At 40.4% G+C, this 22,966-nt stretch overlaps 1 protein-coding gene across 1 annotated transcript in view; it reads left to right on the top strand.

The window, feature by feature from the left end:
- LOC109917127 (solute carrier family 22 member 2-like) overlaps positions 1 to 19,626 on the top strand; it is a 34,706-nt gene extending 15,080 nt beyond the window's left edge. The window contains exons 7-11 of the mRNA XM_048601071.1: positions 4,052 to 4,266; positions 9,140 to 9,248; positions 14,386 to 14,498; positions 15,709 to 15,808; positions 19,360 to 19,626. Coding sequence (XP_048457028.1) covers positions 4,052 to 4,266; positions 9,140 to 9,248; positions 14,386 to 14,498; positions 15,709 to 15,808; positions 19,360 to 19,468 — 646 coding nt within the window. The 3' untranslated portion in view covers positions 19,469 to 19,626. The remainder of the gene's footprint in view (positions 1 to 4,051; positions 4,267 to 9,139; positions 9,249 to 14,385; positions 14,499 to 15,708; positions 15,809 to 19,359) is intronic.
- The last annotated feature ends 3,340 nt before the right edge of the window (positions 19,627 to 22,966 follow it).

Raw genomic sequence — 22,966 nt, 5'->3', positions numbered from 1 at the left:
CAGGATATGCCCTGCATGAGGCTCTGCAATTGCCTACACTCAAGTAGTGTTCCCCAAGTACAGTTGGACAGGTGAGGAATGCCCTGTAGTTCCCATGCTCCACTTGCTGCATTTTGTAATGACAAAGCCAGTTGTAGTGCCTGTTTGAAATCCAGTTGGGCTTTGGCTAGTATGTGCTTTTGTATGGTTATATCATTAATCCCACATACCAAAACATCTCTCAGCATCTCATTCAGTGTTAACCCAAAATCACATGCCTCTGCCAGTCGCCTTAACTTTGTCAAAAATCCCGATACATATTCCCCGGTTCTCGAACAGCCAAATGAAACTGATAGCATCTCAGAATTAGAGCAGGTTTGGGGTTGTAATATTCCTTAACCAAATTTGTCAACTCTTGGAAGGTTTTAGAGTCTGGTGCCTCTGGGAAAGTGAAGCCACTAATAACCGAAAATGCTGCAGGTTCGCAAGCGGTCAGGAGGATTACTCACTGTTTTACATCTGCCCTAATGTCATTTGCCTGGAAAAAAAATTGCATTCTTTCCACATACTGGACCCAGTCTTCAACGGCAGAATTGAATGAATCAAGCTTCCAAAATGAAGGCATGATGTCAGAAATACTTATGCCAACTCAAAGATGACTGTTGCGAGCAAATGTTCCTCAGGAATGTACTGTTTCCTCCCATCGCCACTGAAATAACTGCACAAAAACCAGTATCCCGTCACCAAGTCACCCTTTATTTACATGTACACAACAGCCAGTTCAGAGACAGTCTCTCAAGTGAGGAGATTCTGAATCCCCTTTTTTATTTTTTAAACATTTCTTCAGGCGCGTACTGTTTCTGTTATCACCACTGAAATAACTTAACAGAGGCCGGTATCCTGTCGCCAAGTCATCTTTTATTTACATGTGCACAGTACATTTACCAGGATGTTGTGATAAGGTTAGGGTTAGGAAGGTTTGAGTTATAAGGAAAGACTGGATAGGCTGGGACTTTTTTCTCATCGAGCGTAGGAGGTTGAGAGGTGACCTGAAAGAAGTGTATAAAATGATAAGAGGTATAGATAGAGTTGATGGCAGTTGTTTTTTCCCTAATATTGGAATTTCAAGACTAGGGGGCACATTTTTAAGGTGAGAGAAGACAGATTTTTAAAAGACATGAGATGCAAATCTTTTACCCAGAGGGTAGTTTGAGCATGGAATGAACTTCCTCATGAAGTGATGGATGTGGGTATAATTACAACGTTTAAAAGACATTTGGATGGATATATGAATAGGAAGGGTTTGGAGGAATACAAGCCAGGAGCAGTCAGGTGGGACTGGTTTAGTTTGGGATAATGTTTGGCATGGACTGGTTGGACCGAAAGGTCTATTTCCATGCTCTATGGATCTGAACAGTCAGCTCAAAGCCAGTCCCTAGACTGAGGAGATGTTCCAAATCCCCTGTTTATATCTGTCAGGCAGGGCTCCCTGACTGACCCAGGTGAACAACCCAATCAAGCAGCTTATGGTCAATAAGATCCACCTGGTTATAATTCCTTCAGAATTGTAATTGGATGTCAGATTATTCTTATTAGTGATTTAATGATTCAGTGGATAAATGATTAGTGCAATCATCCCTAGCAGGGTCTCAGATTCATGGAATTACATTCCAACAATGACTTACTATGGCCGTTCTGTGTACCGTAGTAGCCAATTTGTCTTATTATTTGGCATTTGATTTTGGATTGAATTTGGCAAGGTTTCAACCCTGTATCCTTTTGAGTGATTTGCAGGCTCCACCTGAGATAGAAGATGATCCCCCACACCTTTCATGTTTCCTTTGTGTTTCTATCCCTATGTCCCACTTGACCATTCAGCATCCCCAGCCCCGTTTCTATTCAGCCCTCTATATAACTGTTAAAATCTCCAATTTACCTTCTGAGCGTATAATTGATTAATTGTCATGAGCTTGGAGGCCAAAAAATTTCATGCAGAGACCAGAGTGATTTGTGACTTCTGGAAACCACCTTCCCATGCTCCCTATTCTCTCCTGTGCTGTATGAGATCACACTCTTCTAATTTGAACTGTCCCCTTTTACTGTAAGCATTCCCTCAGTGACCTGCTCCAATGAACCCCATTCCCAGTGCTGAGATTTCCCTTTTCCCAAAGACTTCACTGACATGTGTCTGATCATAAATGCCCAAACCCCGACAACTGACCATGACCCACCCCTCAAACTGTCTAAGCAAGACGGCTCCAAATGAGCACAACCCGACCCCCAAATTAATGTCTCCACAGAACCTAAACTGATCCACTGTAAACCCTGGATTGTTGCACTTGACCTGTAAGATTGACTGTAGATCAATCCATAGAGACATAGAAAATTGCAGCAGGAACAGGTCATTTGGCCCCTCAAACCTGCTCCATACCATGTCCACACTTTTTCCCATATTATTTGATCCCTTTAGCCCTAAGGCTGTGAAGACATGGATCCTGGACCACAGTAAACCCAACAAGGTACACTTTGGTGGGGGCGGCTGTAACTAAAATAGAGGATAGACATCATGCCCTGAAGTCATAGAACTCTACAAGAAACCAAAATAACTGTGGATGCTGGCAATTAGAAATGCAAACAGAATTTTCTAGAAAAGCTCAACACGTCTTGCAGCATGTGTGGAGAGAAATCAGAGTTAATATTTTGGGTCCATTGCCCCTTCTTCAGAACCCTTCCTCAGTTGTGAGGGTACTGAACCTGAAACGTTAACTCTGATTTCTCCCCAGAGATGCTGCCAGACCTGCTGAACTTTTCCAGCAATTTTTGTTTTTGTTTTATTTCTTTTTACCCACAGAAACAAGGGTGTGTCTTCAGCAACTTTAGTACAATGGAAATTGCACCCTAAGATAGTACATAAGTATGCCAGCATTCTAGCACACAGAGACTAGGGGAATGAATCTTTTAAAAAAAACTCCCTTTCTTGTGTATTTATGGAAGGGTAAAACACAAATATGTCTTTCATGATTATGATTTCTGAAGAAGAGTCTAGACCTCAAACGTCAGCTTTCCTGCTCCTGTGATGCTGCTTGGCCTGCTGTGTTCATCCAGCTCTAGACATTGTTACCTCAGATTCTCCAGCATCGGCAGTTCCCACTATCTCTGAATATGTCTTTCATCCTTTCTTTCAACTCATATTATGTCTATGGTCTGCGACACAACCTACAGGAGATTGTTTTCTACTGAGAATGGATGATCAGCCCCTCATCGTCTCTGTAGCCACAGTTTTTTTGATTGGCATCTCTCCTTTTGAAGTATTCTCTCTGAATGCCCCTCAGCATTCTTCAAATACACCATTCCACCCCAAAGGGCTCACTACAATCTACTCAGCCACCAAATTTATATCTTTATATTATATTATCTTTTATAATTTACATTATCATTTGACTTTATGTATTTCTTTAAAAAAGGTACATGTTGTACTTAAAAGTTCAATATATCCTTAAGTAACTTGGAAATATGATCAATTGCATCCTCATAATTCCACATGGCAATTTGCACCTGCAATTCAAGGAATATTACTGGCTATAAATGCATCATGTACTTCAATTTAGTGAAGAGACAAAGGAAGCTGGGATTCTCTTTCTTAGAGCAGAGGAGGTTAACGAGAGATTTGAAAGCTTTTCAAACTTATAAACTGTTTGAATAGAGCTGATAGGAAGAAATATTTTCCATTGAGATTGATTAATATCAATTCATATGAAGACAGGAATAAAGTTGCAGAATTTGTTAGCAAACCAGCCAATGAGCTCAGTGTGGATCAAATTAATGTCATCCTCACGTGGTTTAATTCCCGGTTTTAGGTAATGTAATGTTAGGCCCTGCCTCCTCACCCTACCTATAGCAAAAAAAAGGAATGTAACTGTGGTTTGTGAATATTCACCAAGGATTTACCTTCAGGCAGGAAGTTAAGATGAATTTAACAACATACAAGTTGGTTTAAACTGTAAGAACATTGGCGTATCAATCAGTGCAAAGGTATGAGATTTGTTGACTAAACTTAGTGTCTTTGTTTCAGGTTTACAAGTGCCTTGGTGTATCAAGGACTTGTCATGCGTTTGGGAACTCTGGGAGGAAACATCTACCTTGATTTCTTTATCTCAGGAGCTGTGGAAATCCCAGCATCAGTCATTATCATTTTAGTGATTGAACGGATTGGACGACGCCTTCCCTTTGCAGCAGGCGGTCTGGTGTCAGGGGGCTCCTGTTTACTAGTGGTGTTCATACCTGAAAGTAAGTATGATGCCCTGGGGATTCTTATCCAGTTGCACTGTAATGTTGATCTGAGCTTGTAATGTAACAGTAGAAACATCAGACTAATTATATTATAATGTTAATCTGTCATAAATGTAATTCACTAACTATCATGAACATATTTGTTCTGTACCACTTCATATCTCAGGAGCTCAGGATATAGATTCACACTGGTGTATAATAAAATGGGATGCAAATTAACACTGAACTGTATTGGTGAGAAATATACATTAAAACTGGTTTATAGTGATGGGGATTCCAGTTCATACTGGTCAGTAGCATTGAGGAATTAGGAAGGTTCAAACTGGTCTCTTGAGATGAGGATGCATGTTCACACTGGTCTAAGTGATAAGAATACAGGTTTGCACCAATCTGCAGTTGTGGATATAAATTCATATTGGTTTGTGGAAATGAGGATACAGGTTCAATCTAATATATACAACCTAAGAAAAAAGGTTAAGCTGATCTGCATTGGTGAGAATACAGGTTCACACTGGGTTGTGCAAGCTCAGAATACAGGTTAACACTGGGTTGTGCAAGCTCAGGGTACAGGTTAACACTGGTTTGTAATGGTGAGGATACAAGTTAACACTGGTCTATGGAATTGAGGATAGGGATCAATGCTTGTCTGCGCAAGTTCATGATACAGGTTAGCAATCATTGATACAAGCTCTTGGTACAGGGTCACATGATTTGTGGTGATGAATTTACAGATTCACTCTGACCTGTGCAAGCTCATGATACAGGCAAACTCTCGACTTATTCAAGCTCAGGATATAAGAATTCCTAGAGATTGTGCAGATACATTTTCTACAGCAGTATGTTACCAATCCAACAAAAAGATGGGACTGCTAGGTCTGGATCTTGGGTCTGAGGTGAGCTAAGTGACAGTTGGGAATATTTAGGTAACAGTGATCATTGTACCACAAGGTTTAGATTGACTATGGAAAAGGACAGGGACAATCCACAGTAAGAATACGTAAATGGGATAAAAGCAAAGTTCAGTGGGGTAAGAATGGATCAGGGCCAGATAAATTGGAATAAGAGGCTGGCAGGCAAAACGGTAACTGAAAATGGGTGGCCTTTAATCAGCAACTAGTTTGGGCACAGTCAAGGTGTATTTCCACAAAGGGGAAAAGTAGGCCAAACAAATTCAGAGCTTCCCGGGTGACAAAAGAGATAAATATGAAGTAGAAACAACGTGCTAATGACATACATCAGATGCTTGAAACAACAGAAAACCAGGCTGAAAATAGGAGGTTCAGAGGGAAGTGAACAGAAAATAAGCAAAGCAAAGAGAGAGTGTGAAAAGAGAGTGGCAGCTAACATAAAAGGGAGGCCAAAAGTCTTTCATAGTTATATAAATTGTAATAGATTGGTATGTGAGTGAGTGGATGATTGGGGACCAAAAGTGAGACTTACGCATAGGGACGTGGTTGAGGTATTAAGTGAATGCTTGGCATTTAACTTTACATGGAAGAAGATGCTGTTTAGGTCATACTGAAAATGGAAGTAATTCAGACACTTGAAGGGTTGAAAATCTGGGAAGAATTAAAAATCTGGGAAGGTAGAGGAATTAGATAGGCTGTCAGTATTTAAAAGTTGATAAGGTGAAAGACATATATCCAAGAATACTGGGGGAAATGAAAGTTGAAATTGTGGAAGCACTGGCTATAATTTTCCTCTCTTCGTTAAACTCAAAGGTGGTGCCAAAGAACTGGGTAATTGCAAATATAACATCCATGTCCGTAAAGGATCTAGAGATAAGTTTAGCAACTACAGGTCAGTTAATTTAACCTCAGGAACGGGGAATCTTCTCGAAAGAGTAATATAACTCATGGAATAAAAGGGACAGACATGGATATAAAATTAGTTGTGTGACAGGAAACAGAAAGTAATGGTTAATTAATGTTTATTAGGACAGGAATAAGGTTTATAGTGGAGTTAGGACACTTATTCTTCCTGAAATTTGTTAGTGATCTAGACATTGGTGTACAGGGCACAATTTTAAAATTTGTGGATGATATGAAACTGGACAGCATTATGAAATGTGAGGATAGAACAGAATTCAAAGGACACAGACAGGTTAATGGAATGGGAAGACAAATGGCAGATGAAATTTAATGCAGAGGTGTGAACTGATTCATTTTAGTAGGAAGAACTGTAGAGAGACTGTAAAATGGTACATTTCTAAATTGTATAGGAACAAGAGTCCTGGGTGTATACATGCATAACTAATTGAAGGTAGCACAACATTAATCTGTAACAGTGATGATACAGATTCAATCTGATTTGCTCAAGCTCAGGTATCGGTTAGCATAGGGTCTAAAGTGTTGAGGACTCAGAATAATTATTGTTTGCATTTGTGAGCACACAGATTCACACTAGTCTGTAGAAGCTCAGGATGTCAGTTAATACTGTTTGTAAAATTGAGGCTTCAGATTAACACTGATCTATAGAATTTAGGGTACAGGTTAATGTTAATCTATACAAGTTCAGTGTACTAGTTCATGCTGATTTGAAATTATGAAGATTAACAGATTGAAATTATGAAAATTATGAAATTTATAGGTCACGGTAGAAAAGGGACAGTAGAAACATAGTTACAATATTGGCTGCATGATAAGAAACAGAAAGTAATTGTCAACGGATATTTTTCAGGCTGGAGAAAGGTTTGTAGTGCAGTTCCCCAGTGTTCATTAATGGGACTCTTGCTTTTCCATATGTAGGTTCATGATCTGGACCTTGGTATGCAGGAGACAATTTCAAAGTTTGCAGATGACGCTAAACTTGAAGAACCGTAAATTGAGAGGAGGACAGTGTGTAATCCAAAAGGACACAGACAAGTTGATGGAGTGGGCAGACTGGTGGCAGATGAGGTTCAAAGCAAAGAAGTGTGAGGTGATGCATATTGGTCAGAAGAACATTGAAAGACAATATAAAATAGGAGGTACAATTCTGCAGGAGTGGATGGACCTTGCTGTGCACATGCACAGATCATTGAAGGTGGCAGGACAGGTGAAAAGTGCAGTTAATAAAGCATATGGTTTTCTTGGCTTTATTAGTAGGAGCATGGAGTACAAGAGCAGGGAGATGATGTTGAACTTGCACAAGACACTTGTCAGACCTCTGCTGGTGCACTGTGTACAGTTATGGGCCCACATTATACGAAAGATGTGAATGCACTGGAGAGATTACAGAAGCAATTTACAAGAATGGTTCCCGGAATGAGAAACTTCAGTTCTGAGGAAGTTGGGACTGTTCTTGAAGTGAAGAAGGCTAAAAGGAGATTTGATAGAGATTTTCAAAGTCATGAGTAGGCTCAATAGACTGGATAGGGAGAAGCAATTTGTTCTCATAAAAGAAGAGAACAGAATTGCATAGAACTTAAAGTGATATTCAAAGAATCAAGGATGATGTTAGAGTATGGAATGCACTACCTGGAAACGTGGTGGAGGCAGGTTCCATTGAAGTATTTGAGAGGGCAGAGGATAATTATCTGGATAGAAATGGTGAGCAGACATATGGGGAAATAATAGGAGATTGGCACAAGGTTATAGACTGATGCAGGCACAATGGGCTGAATGGCCTTCTTCTGCACCATAACAATATTGGTAAGAATATCTTCAGTCAGAATCAATAATGTCTCTCTTACATTATGGGGGGTAATTGTGTGATTAAGGATAATGTAGTGAATGGAATGGCACTGAAATAAATGAGCTTCATAACTGATTGTACGTCCAACATATTGAAAATACTTTAAGAATGCTTAAAATCACCAACCAAGTCCTATTTGAAAGTTGCATCTTACGTAATCAACATGCTTAAATACCTTCACCATCTGTCAACATCTCACCGTCCCCACCATCAACATCCTGTGGAGAAGTCATCAAGGACCAGAAACTTAACTCAATCAACTAAGAAATGGCATAAACCATACAAGGCATAAACCAGGAGTGCAATGGAATACTCTCCACTTTCCTGGATGAGTATAGCTCCAACAACATTCATGAAGCTTGATAATATCGAGGAAAAAGCAGTCTATATGATAAGCATTCTACATCCCACCCTAAATTTTATTCCTCACTGATACACTTCATTGGAATGAGTTTGAACCAACAATTTTATGGCGTTAATTTAGTTTGTCCTCTACAGTTTTCTAAATTCTGCTCTCTAAAATCCCATGTGTTTCTGATTTTCTTCTCTTGAAGTTTTACTGTTTAATGTAAATATTCACTGTGGCTTTCTCCTGGAAGGCATCATCTCCCATTTCTCCAAATTAATTTTCATCTGCCATCTAAATACCCAATTTATTAACTTCTCTATATCTCCTTGAAGTCATGTATCAGTTAACCATGCTCCCTATTTTAAAACCTTAAGTTTTTCTTTAACTACTACAATCCCGATTATGATACTTTGGAAAAAAAAGGTCCCAACATTTATTAGAGGAAAGGACCAATGTCCATATCCTCCTATTTCAAGAACACTAATTAATAACTGCATTATTTTTATTCCTTTAATTTTCTATCTGAGCTGTCACATTACTTTCAATGCTGTGTGTCTTAATCTTATTAATCCCCAATGTGGCAGCTTACACCAGTTGAAAACCCACTTATTTGTGGATTATTCACAGATACACAATATCTACATATTTTCCTTTATCAATGTACTGATACTTCTTCAAATTTATTAGACACAACTTGCTTCTCACAAACTTAAGTTTAATTAACTGACCTCCTTGGAACTGAGTGATTTTGTTTAACTTGGCAAAATAAATAGCAAACTAGTGAAATATTTGGATGGTTTTCTCAGAATTATGTTTTGCAAATTGTAAATTTATTTTTCAATTCAGATTTAACTTGGCTGAAAACAGCAGTTGCGTGCTTGGGCAGACTGGGGATAACTGTAGTTTTCGAGATGGTCTGTTTTGTAAACACGGAGCTATATCCTACATTTTTACGGTAAGTACAAAATAATTTAAAGGAAAACCAGTAGCCTTTATATCCAGCATGAGTCAAATCATTTTGCCAGGAATTAAATTCAATTTTAACAGTTAGATTTATTGACAAGTACTGCAAATATCAAAGCAAACTTGCAAGCGTTCAAATGTGGAAAATACTGTTTTAGAATTGATTAATTATGCATCCCTTTGTGAAGATTTAATATGAAGGTAGTAACATCACAATCCAGGTATTTTACTTAATATAGAACATAGAAAAGTACAGCACAGGAACAGACCTTTCAACCCACCATGTCTGTAAAGACAATACTGCCATTCTAAACTAATCCCATCTTTCTGCAAATGGTCTATATCCTTCTATTCCCTGTCTGTTCATGTGACTATCTAAACACCTTTTAAATATTACTTCCATACTTGCTTCTACCACCTTCCCTGGCAGCGCATTCCAGGCACCTACCACCCTTTGCATAAAAAACTTGCCTCGCACATCTCCTTTAAACTTTACCCCTCTCATTTTAAATCTATGCATCCTAGTATTTGACATTTGCACCCTGGGAAAAAACTCAGACTGTACATGCTGTCCATGCCTCTGATAATTTTATATACTTCTATACCCATTCTTCATCTCATTAGCCTCTGACACATGGCAAAAACAATCCAAATTTGTCCAACGTCTACTTATAGTTAGTACACTCCAATCCAGGCAACAACCTGATCAACCTCTTTTGTTCCCTCTCTGATGCGTCCACCTCCTTCCTATAGTGTGGCGACCAGAATTACATGTAACACTCCAAATGTGGCCTAACTAAAGTTTTGTACAGCAACATGCCTTGCCAATTTTTATACTACATGCCCTGACCAATGAAGGCAAACATACCATATGCCTTCTTTACCATCTTATCCAATTGTGCTGCCACTTTCAGTGAGCTATGGACTTACACCCCAAGATTTTTCTGGATATCAATGCTCCTTGTAGTCCTGTCTTTTACTGTACAGCGCATCCATGGACAGATTGGTGGCTGTCATGAAGATCCAGGCCCAGCACCTTCACTGGCTGCTGTAAAATGCACACTTGCACTTCATTACCACCCATTGGTCCCCGGCACTGGGGGCACGTGACAAAGAGCAGCCAGGAAGCACTCAGCCAGAGGTGGAACCACACACAGACTCCTCTGCACGTCACTTGGGTGTGCATGTCCTCTATCTCCACCCTGTCTGTCCTCCTCCAACCTCTGGACATTGACACAAAGTACAGTCTTCATGCCTTTGGCAAGAAGACGCTCGCATGTCTGCCCTGATAAACACAACTGTCACTGGGCTGGCCCCACCAAACCTCTAGGGTCAATGTGCTGAGCAACTGAGTAGTTGTTCCCTCCATCCCAGCTGCTGAACCAGAACCAGGCAATACACTAAAGCATTGTGGGAGTGAAAGAACAAAACATGTTGAGGGCACTTTGGTGGCACAAGTGATAAAGGCCTGTCACACTCAGTTCCTGCATAAATGTTTCTAAGAACCAAGAGCATTTTCACACCATCCAGCAGCACCACATAGCCACAGAGAAAGTCCAGGAATGGAGGTCTATCCTGAGACCCTACCGCATCATCTGGAAACAGGAGGAGCAAAGCATACCCATAGCACTAGTTCACAGTTACACTTTGTCCCTCCTCATTCAACATTATTAATTTTTGGTTTTCTCACTCCACAAAGATGTAGCTGTCAAAGAATTGTCCAGCAGTGCAGTGCAATAAAAGTGTAAGATACAGAGAATATGTAGGATGGCCAGGGCATAGGCAGTCCATGTGCGTACATTACACTGGTTTGTGATCAATGTTCTTCCTCTTTAAAAGCCTTATGATCAGTTTTTGCTGCAGTCCCCTCCAATACAGTTTAATTCACTTACTCTGCCCACTTAAGAGTGTTCTTTCAGCCATTTTCTTCACCATTGCGCACGTCGGATCTCTGACCTGGAACACCCCAACCGGATGCTTGACTGTGACAATTCCATTGAATGGTTTGGGAGATTGGTACGGAAGGCTACCCCATACTTACTGTGCCAGAACCCCTGACTGACACGTGCCTCCATGGACTTCAGTGAGGACTACACCCCTAAGACTTATAGACATGGTTGCTTGCTTGCTGCATGTGCAGTTGGTATGTAGGCTGCTGGTGCAGGTGTGAGATTGATGTAACACACTGCCATTCAGCAAGGTGTGTATGCCCTCCCCCCAACCCCACCCAGACTGAGGATGCTCAGCAGCAAGGCAAGCTGTTTGTTTTGTGATTGAGCTAATTAGTACAACAAGCACGGCAAGGCACGGATGCTGTCAGCATGCAGGAAGTCGCTAAGCAACTAGGTGCTTAAAAAAAAGCAAGCATTCCAAAATGCGGCCTAATTCAGTCTGCAAGTTGCCCCTGCGCACAAAGTGCCTCAGCTGCAGCCTTTCAATGTTAGTTTCTAGTGCACCCTGCAATGCACTGCCAGTGCAAAGTAGAAGTGCCAGGATGGTTACAATCAATTTTCGCTCTCCAAGGATTTGCACATATTGATTGGCATGCCATCGCTGCTTGCAGCATGGACTTCTGGTTTCAGAAGATGCTGCCATGCATGGATGTTGAAGATCTGCGCAGGGGAAGAAAAAAGAATGGGAGAACTGGCTGTAATGAGTTGGCAGATGCCAGATTCCAATGTCCATGGAGTGGGGTTGAATGCATTTTGTGCCAGTTAAATGTGCCCTAGGGTCTGGTTTAGTTGCAAGCAACATGGTCATTCAGAGCAAATGGTGAGCTGAATCCATTTTGGCTTCCTTTTCATGTTTGCCCGACATCTAGCTTGTTCGGCAATTTTGATAAGGTGCAAGGCTCAGTATTAATGAGGCAAGCTGTGACCTTAAAAAGTCATATAACATGTGGTGATCCCTATCAATTGACTTCTCATAGCTACCTAGCAAAAACCTTGCCATACTACCTGTGCAAAGTATAAAAGATGGAGTGAGATGATCTTGACATTGAGATGAGTGTCATTGGACTTCTTATCTGATTCTACCACAAATCTAATTCTTTTCTCTTCCCATGGATGTTAGCAGACCTGAGCAACCAACATTTTCTGTTTCCATTTCAGATTTCTAACATTCCCTGTTTTCTGTGTTTCAATTTATATTTATTTGACCCCTTTACCATAATGAAACACCTCAAATCACTTCATAGAGGTATGAGGAAACAAAATATAACACCCTAAGCCACATAGATAGGTTTTAAGGAGTATCTTAAAAGGGAAAATCAGGGTAGAGAGGCAGAAAGTTGAAGAGAGGGAATAGAGCTTATGGACTAGGCAGTTGAAGGCATGACCACCAGATGTGGAGCAATTAAAATCAGGAATGCTGTAGAGGCCAGAATTAGCAGGATGTTACCGGGACTGAAGTGTTTGAGTTTTGAGGAGAGGCTGGATATGCTGGGACGTTTTTTCCCTGGAGCGTAAGATGTTGAGGGGTGATCTCATAATGGTTTATAAAATTATGAGGGGTGTAGATAAAGTGAATAGCCAAGGTCTTTTCCCTAGGGTAGGGAGTTCAAAACGAGAGGACATATTTTTAAGTTGAGAGGGGAAGGACTTGAGGGACAACTTTTCACACAGAGGGCGGTGTTTATATGGAATGAATTGCCAGATGAAGTGTCAGATGTAGGTACAGTTACAGCATTTAAAAAACCATGCAGACAGGTACATGGAAAGGAAATGTTTAGAGGGATATGGGCCAAATGTAGGCAAATGGGACTAGTTTAGTTTAGGAAACTTGGTCAGCATGGACAAGTTGGTCCAAAGGGCCTGTCTCCATTTTGTGTGCCTCTAATGACTCTATCTCGCCATAACTCATGTTGATCAGATTCATGTAAAATTCCATCTGTTAGGTGCTATTACAAAGGGAAACTTTTTTTGGCATCCACTCTGCTAAGTAACTTCAAGGACTTGTAAGCCTCAATAAAATCATGTCTCATTCTTGTAAACTACAAAGCCCAAGCTTTCCTCAGACAACTTCCCCAACCACATCCTAACTACCAGTGAAATGAATCTTCTTTTGACTGCTACAAATACTTACACTTTTACTTTCCCCATATTTTTAGGCATCCCATCTACTACTAACCCTGAATCCTGCTATCCCACTGCTTCCTCATAAACATTGGGGCCAATGATTCTATGATTTGGAAGTGTTCCCATCATTATTTGTTCAGTCAGACATAAACTGTCTTCAAATTTTCTTGTCAAAAGTAACATTTCTGATGTGATAGTTAGAATTCAATTTCAGAATAACTCAAAATTTCTGTGTCTGAGTACTCAAATTAATATTTTTACCTCAGGCCTAGGGTCCAAACTCATGACAGTCCAGAGTCCAGGCTGATGATCAATCTGGGGTTTGAGTCGGTGTCAGTCTAGGGTCCATGTCGATGTCAGTCTCGGGTCAACGTCAGTCCAGAATCTGAATCAATGATCTGGGAGCCAAGTCAATGCTTGATCTGTGGTCAGAATCAATGCTCACTCTGGGGTCTGTGTTGATGCTCAACCTGGGGTCTGAATTATTGCTCAGTCTGTCATCTGAGTCAATGTTTTATTTAGAGTTATCATTTTGCCAGCTGAAGAGATTTAACAAATAGACTCCTCCCTCAGCTTTGAACATGCAGAAGCCTAATAATGTGCTTTGTGAAGAGTCTCACAGCATCACTCTCTTAGGTATTTGTTCAATTGCTAGAACCCCTGTCTCAATTTCCTGGGAGCCTCCTGTCATTTAAACAGAGTTTAATGAATTTCCAATCAGCTTCCTAGATTATTGCTGGAGCAGGAAAGTAGATTTAATCCCACAAGATCAAGAAATATTTGGGAAAGGAAACTTCCTAGTATAAACAAAACTGGAAATTGCTGAGTCTCTCGAGCATTTTCTGTTTTTGTTTGATTCAGATTTTCAACATTTGCGATTGTTTTAATTGGCTCCTCTCAGTATAGAGTCGTGTCATGGTTACAGCAAAGTAGGTCCAAAATTCACACAGATAATCAGGTAACAAAGCAAATTACATTTGTGTCATGATTTTGGAAATGTGAACATGCAAGCCTCATAAGGTTGAGGATATAAACCATTATATTCTCTATCAGGAACTTTGCTGTTTCTGCGTGTGGAGTGCTATGTGACATCGGAGGAGTTGTTTCCCCTTTCATCGTGTATAGGTTGGCTGCTATCTGGATTGAAATGCCTCTTGTAGTTTTTGGTGAGTATATTGAGCTTAGTTTAAGCCTTTGTCACAGGCAATCATTCCATTATGTGAAAGGTGTACCCTTAGACATGTGACAAATCCCAAATTAATTCTTTTTAGTGGTTTCCTCAATGCTTCTTTTCTTCGCCTCTATTTTTCTCATCTAGTGAACCAAACACAAACAGGGTTGTTTTGATTCTTAGGCTGTCCACATGTCTGCCACAGTCCAAGACTGGATGTAAAATTCAAGCTGTGTGTTGGGATGGCAATGCACTGACATCCTTGGGAATTACCAGGATGTTTGAACTTCCAATGGGTAATTCACCCAATCCCCAGTCCCCTCTACAAAAATTTCTAAATTAAATTTGGAGACTTCGGACAGTTCTTATCTGGATAGTTACCAGGAAGTGTTAGGGACAATAAAGCCTAGTCAAACTTCTAAGTTACTAACCAGCTGACTTTCCACCCACCCAGGCTACCACTCACACTGACCCCTTTCAGATGATTTTGAAATCTGACCCAAACCAGATAACCCCTGAACTCCCAGCTTCCCCACCAACCCTACTCCCCCCAACACTATACCATCAACAATTACATGACAAAGCCTGCACAACCCTGGACTATCCACCCTGAGAATCCCCCCTTCACCCAAACACCTGCAGTCCATTTACCCACACCACCCTACCCAGATATCATCTCACCCACCTATCCATTCACTAACATTCACACAGGACACTTGAACTTACCGTGTGGCAGATAGTGTTGTAAAAAGAGGGCGTTTCCAGTCAAGTACTGGCATCACAAAGGAGTTCTTTATGGACGCTGCGCTCTGTATTTCTAAAGAAGCCAGGCTCAGAAGACCTGGGGTAGAATGCAAAGCATAATGAGATATTGAAAAGTTTGAGGCCAGCAGTAATATAACGATGATTACAGGTTCATGGAAGATCTGAGCTAATGTTTCATTTGGGGTGGGGAGTGTCTGTCTTGTAATGCACAAAGTTCTGTATTTATGTCGGTACATTGCATAGGCTGCACGGATCAAAGGGTCCATCATTACTCATATATTTGTACCTCTTCCTCTAAAACTCTGCTTCTCTTTTTCTGAATATTTTGTAAGAAAAATTGATTTAAACCATTTTTTTCTACATTATTTAAACTCTATGTTTGATATCTGTTACTTTGTTTACATTTTTCCTCTTTTGAGTCTCTGTCAATTCATTCCCAGGGGTGACCGGTTTGTTTGCTGGTGTCCTAGTGTTACTTTTACCTGAAACAAAGGGAGTGCCTTTACCAGATACCATCGAGGATGCAGAGAACATTAGACGGTAAGTAAAATTACACTTGCGCGAACATTGTGATATTCAGCCCTGGGTCATTCCAATGCCCATGATCAGTTCTGTGGGTACTGGTAATTGTTAATTACAGATGCTTCTTTAGCAGTTTCTGTTGAAGTACAGATAGACAGAATACTTCCAGAACTTTCCCTGAGCTGGTGTTCTCTTCTGCTTAGGTAGTCTCTTGGGATCAAAGATGTTGCTACTGTGATTCCATGGGTTTTGAAATGACTGATTTCCGCTAAGTAATTTGCTGAGCCTGTCACCTGCAGGGCAGTTATCTTATATTTCAAGTGAATACTGCTTCCTACACATTGAGATAATTGTTTGGCTATGGGTCACTGCACATATATTGTCCCTGAGTCAGCTTGCTCCCTATCACTAAGTAAACATATTCAATTTATTCTAACACTCTTTTATTCACACCAATACATAGTAAGTTCCCACATGCAATTCTCAAGTGAAATATCTAAGACGTCCCCCTGCACATGCTTGTTTTCTGGTGCCTCCACTCTTGATTTCAGAGTACCCCAATCAATTGAAATGGATAGGCAGAATACATCCAAAACATCTCATTATACCACATTTTAAATGGACCAGATGGAAGAGGTTTTTGGAGGTTTGTGTGCTGTCCGATACCTCAACTTCCCCTCTCTCCGTTCCCAACAATGTCTCTTTTGTTTGTGCCTTCATAAATCGTCCCTAGTATGGCAATCACAAGCCAAGGACTCCCATGAGTTGGTGGGGTTTTTGACCTCTTCAGGGATGTTTTGACATATTTCAAAACTGTTTCCTTTGTCCTGGGAGTTTCCTGAGTCCTGGGAGTTTCCTGACAGGTCAGAGCTGCCTTGTGAGTCTTCTGTCAAGCATACAAACAACTGGCCAGCAGAACTGATTTTGAGTGATTAGCACCTCTTTGCCAGGCATGTTGACTTGGGACAGGATCTTGCAGTTGGACCACCTTTCTTGTCAGCAGATTTGAATATTAAAACTTGAGACTAAGGTCGTAGATTATTGGGCTCATGATTCTCATGCTCCAATATGGTTCAGACACTTGGAATATCTACATCAATAACTCAAAGCACTGGCGAAGTTGCTTTTCAACTATTTACTTAATGCCCAATGTTTGAAAGTATTCAGGGCTAACATGCTTTCTGTTTATATTTTTTATTGGTTGTTCAATTGGTTTGTCAGTGTGCTTTTGTTCTCCATTTTATCCACCTTAACTCATCCACCTTTCTGTTCTGGGGTACATAATCTATAGAGGCAAGTAGCCCCTCAAGGACCTTATACTACAACTCATTTTGCATTGGTGAAATTTAAAAATGACAGTTTCTGAGCTATTTGAATGTAGGTGTACAAATCATAGTTAATGCCAGTTTTGTCCACAATCACAGTGTCTGGATAATAGTTGCTCTCCAAGATTGTTTCTCACCAGAAGTCCAGAGATGAAGAAAGCAATCCTAAAGATCCCATTGTTATTCTCATTCTTAAAAAAAAATCATTCGAAGAATATGGGTGCTGCTATCATGACTAGTATTTGATGTCTATCCCTAGCTGACTGAGAAGTTGGTGGTGAACCTTCTTCTTGAACTGTCGCGGTCTGCGTAGTTAAGTTACTTCTAAACAACTTTTAGGTAGGCAATTCCTGGATATGATCCAGCAAAGATGAAGGAATGTCAAAATGTATCCATTTCAGAATAGTGTCTATTGAGCACTGCTGTTTTCATAAGACTGTTTGCCCTTGACCTACTGGAGGAAACGATTTGAGAGATGCTTTTTAAGACAATCTGCCTAGTTGTTGAATTACATCTTGTTATGGTAAATCTTTCTGCTATGAGACACAACAAAAATGGTGGACGGTGTGAAAGTTACAATAATGGAAGGGGTTACAATCAATTTAATTGTTTTGTCCTGGGTGATCTTGAGCTTCTGGAGCGCTTTCACAACTGCACCAAGGCTTCCAAGTGGAGAATGCTTCATCATTTTAACAGTCAAGACGGGTTAATTCAGCTCATAATTAAATGGAAATAGACCAATTTCTCTGGAAAAGTTCTGGCAAATGATCTTAATGCTTTGACTTTGAACTTGTCCTGAAATTCAAGTAACAAAGGACAGGCCATTCAGAAACTTGAAAAGTCACCATGACCCAGTAAGGGTCATATTTCCAAGTTCATGTTTGTAACTGGCTTTGAACAATCAAATTTCTTGCTTTGATATCCTGTGAGATTGCAAATAAAGAAACTGAAATGGGTGACTGGGAAATAATTGTGCACTATAGCTACTTAATGACTAAGCTTTAATTCAGACTATACAAAGAAAACCAAGGTAATTATATTTCAAATTTGAAATGGCACTCCACTTATGGACTTAAACCTATTTAGGCAAGAATTGCTGACCGGCTTATCTAAATCTCAAAATTTCGGATATCACTTTGAAGACCCATCATTGATATAGACCTCACTGCATCCCTTGTCACTGTATTAGAACAGGAAGCCAATGCCACGAACATCACTGTTGTGCATCCATTGAATGATTGCCACTGAGTTGCTTATCCTACTTTTTGTGGCACATTGTAGGTGTAAAGACATCTATCATGCCAGTGGACACTGCATGCTCCCACTCAATGAACACCTGAGAGTGGACATAAGTGCAGAACACAGGCAGACTGTGTGAGGTACTATGATACCTTCCGTGGCCTGCTGCCTGGACATATTAATGGATACTTTGGCCCAGCCCTGGAGTAGGCCCCAGTCTTCTATCTAGCTTGCAAGGAGAAGAATACAACTGTAGAGAAGTATTGGAAGTTAGCTGGCAGAGGAACTGCATCCTGCAAATCCGTTGGATTGCAAATTTGTATGTGGCTAGGGCTAGGGCACTGAATGTATCCCGGTGTAAGTGCCAAGAAACAGGTCTAACCTTGACTTTCACTACAGATCCAAGCAAAACTGAGGAGGTCTGATGGCAATGTCTTGTGATCTGTCTGCCACTGGTAGGTAGGTACGCAGTAGATAGGGAGACCTAGCAACTTAAGTGGCCACAAACTATTGTATAACATTGTTCACCTACAGAATTATAGAATCCAGAAAAAAATTATGGATTCCTTAATCCCATCAAATTTGCTACGCTATGTAAGGAGGCTGCATTTGATTAAAGAAGGTATTTTCCGTTCTTCCAAGTGTCAAGACAGGGTCCTAGCCTGGGCAGTATTTCTCAAAGAGGACCTACTTCCATCATTAAGTCTACTTCCCCTTGCTCATCCCACCCCCACCCCCAACTTTCCACAGCTTGTACTCTACTTGCCTCATCAGTGCCTCACTAACCTGAGCAGAAACCCTTATGCAAGGTCAGGACTATGTATTTCTAGACTCCAGGCTAATGTTCAGTCTTGTGCTGGGTCAAGAGTTTTCAGTTTCAACATCCTTAGCATTGAAGAAAACAAATATTGAAAGGGAGAAAAGAAAATGGGATCCCTTAATGCTGAATGCTAAGAACATTGAGGTTCAAACTGGTATAAAGTAAATATTTGTTTGTTCCTTTAGGTGGAAGACAAGTGCTTTAAAGAGACACTATCAACAGATTGTTCAATATTCAACAGAAACTCATAATATGAAGGACACTGATGCAGTGAAGATTGCCCTCAGCTCATGAACTAGATTGCAGCATTAACCACAAATATTGGCCAGTTAGATTTATATTTCATGCTGTCTACTGTGTACTATGATATATTGTTATTATATGTTGTGCATAATTATATAGAATGTTATAACTATTATGATTCTATGATGAATTTAAAAACATAAATTTACTGTCACTCCACTTTCTCAAAAATACATTTTGACAATTGGTGTTGAAGTTGAATTTAAAACTGAAAATTTATGTTTGGATTACTTTTCTTTAATGAACATTACTGAAAATTTCACAATAATAATTATAAATTGGAGCCTCGAAAAGAATTTCATGAATATTTATAAATCGAGTCAGGCTTTATTAAATGCACAATCTATATAATATATAAATCTGAACATTTAGTAAGCGCCAGTGGACTATAAAAAGAAAACGCAAAAATGTTAAACGCAGGTAACTTAAGGTAGTATACAGTACTCAACTGCACGAACAACTTAAAGTACATTTTTCCTGAACCAATTTATTTCAACCGACTTTTATTTTTTTCAAGAATTCTTAAGAATAGGACAAACCCTGTCCCTTTCTCATTGACCATGTGGAGCAATCCAATCTAGTTACCTCAACAAGTTAATGTAAACAAAGAACTGCAGATGGTGGAGATCTGAAACAAAGAAAATGGAAATTGTTGGGGAATTTCGACAGGTGTGGCAGCATCAGTGAAAACAAAGTTATGTTTTGGTCACTGAAGGCAAAATGTTAACTCTGCGTTCACTCCACAGATGCTGCCAGGCCTGCTGAGTTTATCCATCAATTTGTGTTTTTTTTGTTTCACTTCATTAGGTTTTTTTCTTTCACTTGTGGAATATGGGTGTCACTGGCTGGCCAGCATTTATTGCTCGTCCCTAAATGCACTTGTAAAGGTGGTGGTGGGCTGCCTACTTGACCCACTGTAGTTTTTTGTTCTGTAGGTAGATCTACAATGCCAATAGGGAGGGAATTCTAGGTTTTTGACCTAATGACAGTGAAGTAACAGCATTATATTTCCAAATCAGGATGGTGAGTAGCTTCGAGGGCAACTTGCAGTTGGTGATGTTCCCATGCATTTGCTGCCCTTGTCTTTTTAGATGGAAGTGGTTGTGAGTTTAGACGATGCTGTCTAAGGACCTTTGGCCAATTTCTGCCGTATCTTGTAGTTAGTACACACTGCTACTATTGAGTGTCAATTGCATAGGGAGTGCTTGTGGATGTGTTTCCAATCAAGCAAACTGCTTTGTCCTGGATGGCATCAAGCTCCTTGAGTATTGTTGGAGCTGCATTCATCCAAGCAAGTGGATATATTCCAAAATATTCCTAACTTGTGCCTTTTAGATGGTGGACAGGCTTTGGAGAGTCAGGAGGTGAGTTACTTGCTGCAGTATTCCTAGCCTCTGATAAATTATTGTACCCACTGTATATGGCAAGTCCAGGTGAGTTTCTGGAAAATGGTAACCCCAAGATGTTGATAGTTGGGGATTCAGAGATGGTAATGTCATTGAATGTCAAGGGATTGTGGTTTTTTTGTTTCTTGTTGGAGATGGTCACTGCCTGGCATTTGTGTGATGTGAATGTTACTTGCCACTTGTCAGCCCAAGCCTTGATATTGTCCAGATATTGTTGCAATTGAAAATGGAGTGCTTCAGGAGTTGCAAGTAGTGCTGAACATTTTGCAATCTTTTGCAAACATCCATTTCAGACCTTATGATGGAGGCAATATCATTGATGAAGCAGCTGTAGGAATTCGGACTTAGCACACTACCCTGAGGAACTTCTGCAGAGATGTCCTGCAGCTGAGATGACTGACCTCCAAAAACTGCACCTATCTTCCTATGTGCCAGGTATGACTCCAACCAGCGGAGAGTTTGCCCCAGTTTCTATTCATAGAAATCATAGAATCTCTACAGTGTGGAAGCAGGCCATTCAGCCTATTGGGTCCACACCGACATACTCCCTACTCTATCCCAGTAACCCTTCATTTACCATGGATAATCCACTTAGCCCTGGACACTATGGGCAATTTAGCTTAGCCAATCCACCTAACATGTACATTTTTTTGGAGGACATCGGAGCACCTGGAGGAAAACCATTGATTCCAATTTTGCTAGGACTCCTTGATAACACAATTGGTCAAATGCAGCCTTGATGTCACGAGCTGTTACTCTCACCTCACCTCTGCAATTCAGCTGTTTTGTCCATATTTGAACCAAGGCTGTAATGAGATCAGCAGCTGACTGCCCCTGCCGGAACGCAAATTGGGCATCAGTGTGCAGGTTGTTACTAAGTAGATGCTGCTTGACAGCACTGTTGACGACACCTTTGTTCACTTTACTAGAGTTTACTCTGTGATAGAAAATACACTGATGAGGTGCTAATTAGCTGGTGTGGATTTGTCCTGCTTTTTTGTAAAGGTCATACCTGGGCAATTTTCCACATTGTGGGATAGGTACCAGTGGTGTAGTTGTACTGGAACAGCTTGGCTAGGGGAGCGGTGAGTTCTGGAGCACAAGTCTTCAGTACTGTTGCCAGAATGTTGTCAGGGTCCATAGCCTTTGCAGTATCCAGTGCCTCCAACCATTTCTTCATATCGTGTTAAGTGAATCAAATTGGCTAAAAACTGGTTTCTTCTAAGTGTTGTTCAACAAGGAGATGTGTTGATTCATCTGCCTAGGGAGGACAGGGACAAGACATATCCAGGGATGGTGATAGTGATGTCTGGGACATTGTATGCAAGATTTGATTCTGTAAGTATAACTATAACAGGCTGTTGTTTGTCTAGACTGTACAACATAATACCCATTAGGCTATGCAAGGTTTCTTGGTCCTTCTGGCTCTGCTTTATTGATTTTTAAAACAGTTGATGCAATTATATCTCCACAAGAATAGATTATTTTTAGACTAATTGTTCAATGAAAAGTTTGAGTAAGTGCTGTTGGGAGCTCCTTGAGAAAAACATTATCTCAGATAAAAGTAAGGTCAAGTCACCACAGTCCCAGAAGACCATAGGGCTGCTATCATTAGAAAGAGGCAAATGGTGGTGGTTTCAACACTGGGTACCACGTCTACAGCGAGGCTGAAAAAGAGGAACCTTCATGGTAATCTCAGCCTCAAAGTATTTACATCACGGTGCCTCTCAAAACCACCATCCAGCCAATAGAGCTACCCAAGCACCACACAACCCCCTGGTTGATAGGCTGGATTTGGAGCAATCAGGTCAGCTTGTGAAGCTGTTAAAAAAAGTGATCCAAAAGGAGAAAAAATGTACTTCCCTTTGATTGACTGCTGCATACTTCACAAACTCGAGGAGCCAGTCTTTACCGCTACCTGTACAGCAGCCCGCAGAAGAAGAGAACATCATGAAGCTAGGGCAAATTCAGTTTAAAGAACACATTTATCAAATTATGTCGCCAAATAAAATGACTACCGCACACGTCAATCACGCACTTCTTTTCTCACCTTTGTGTCACGAATAGGCTCTTACACATGGAT

The sequence above is a fragment of the Rhincodon typus genome, chromosome 9, assembly GCF_021869965.1.
Source record: "Rhincodon typus isolate 14 chromosome 9, sRhiTyp1.1, whole genome shotgun sequence".
Classification (NCBI taxonomy): Eukaryota; Metazoa; Chordata; class Chondrichthyes; order Orectolobiformes; family Rhincodontidae; genus Rhincodon; species Rhincodon typus.
Note: the sequence above shows the minus strand (reverse complement) of the source record. Positions and strands in the feature narration are given on the sequence as shown.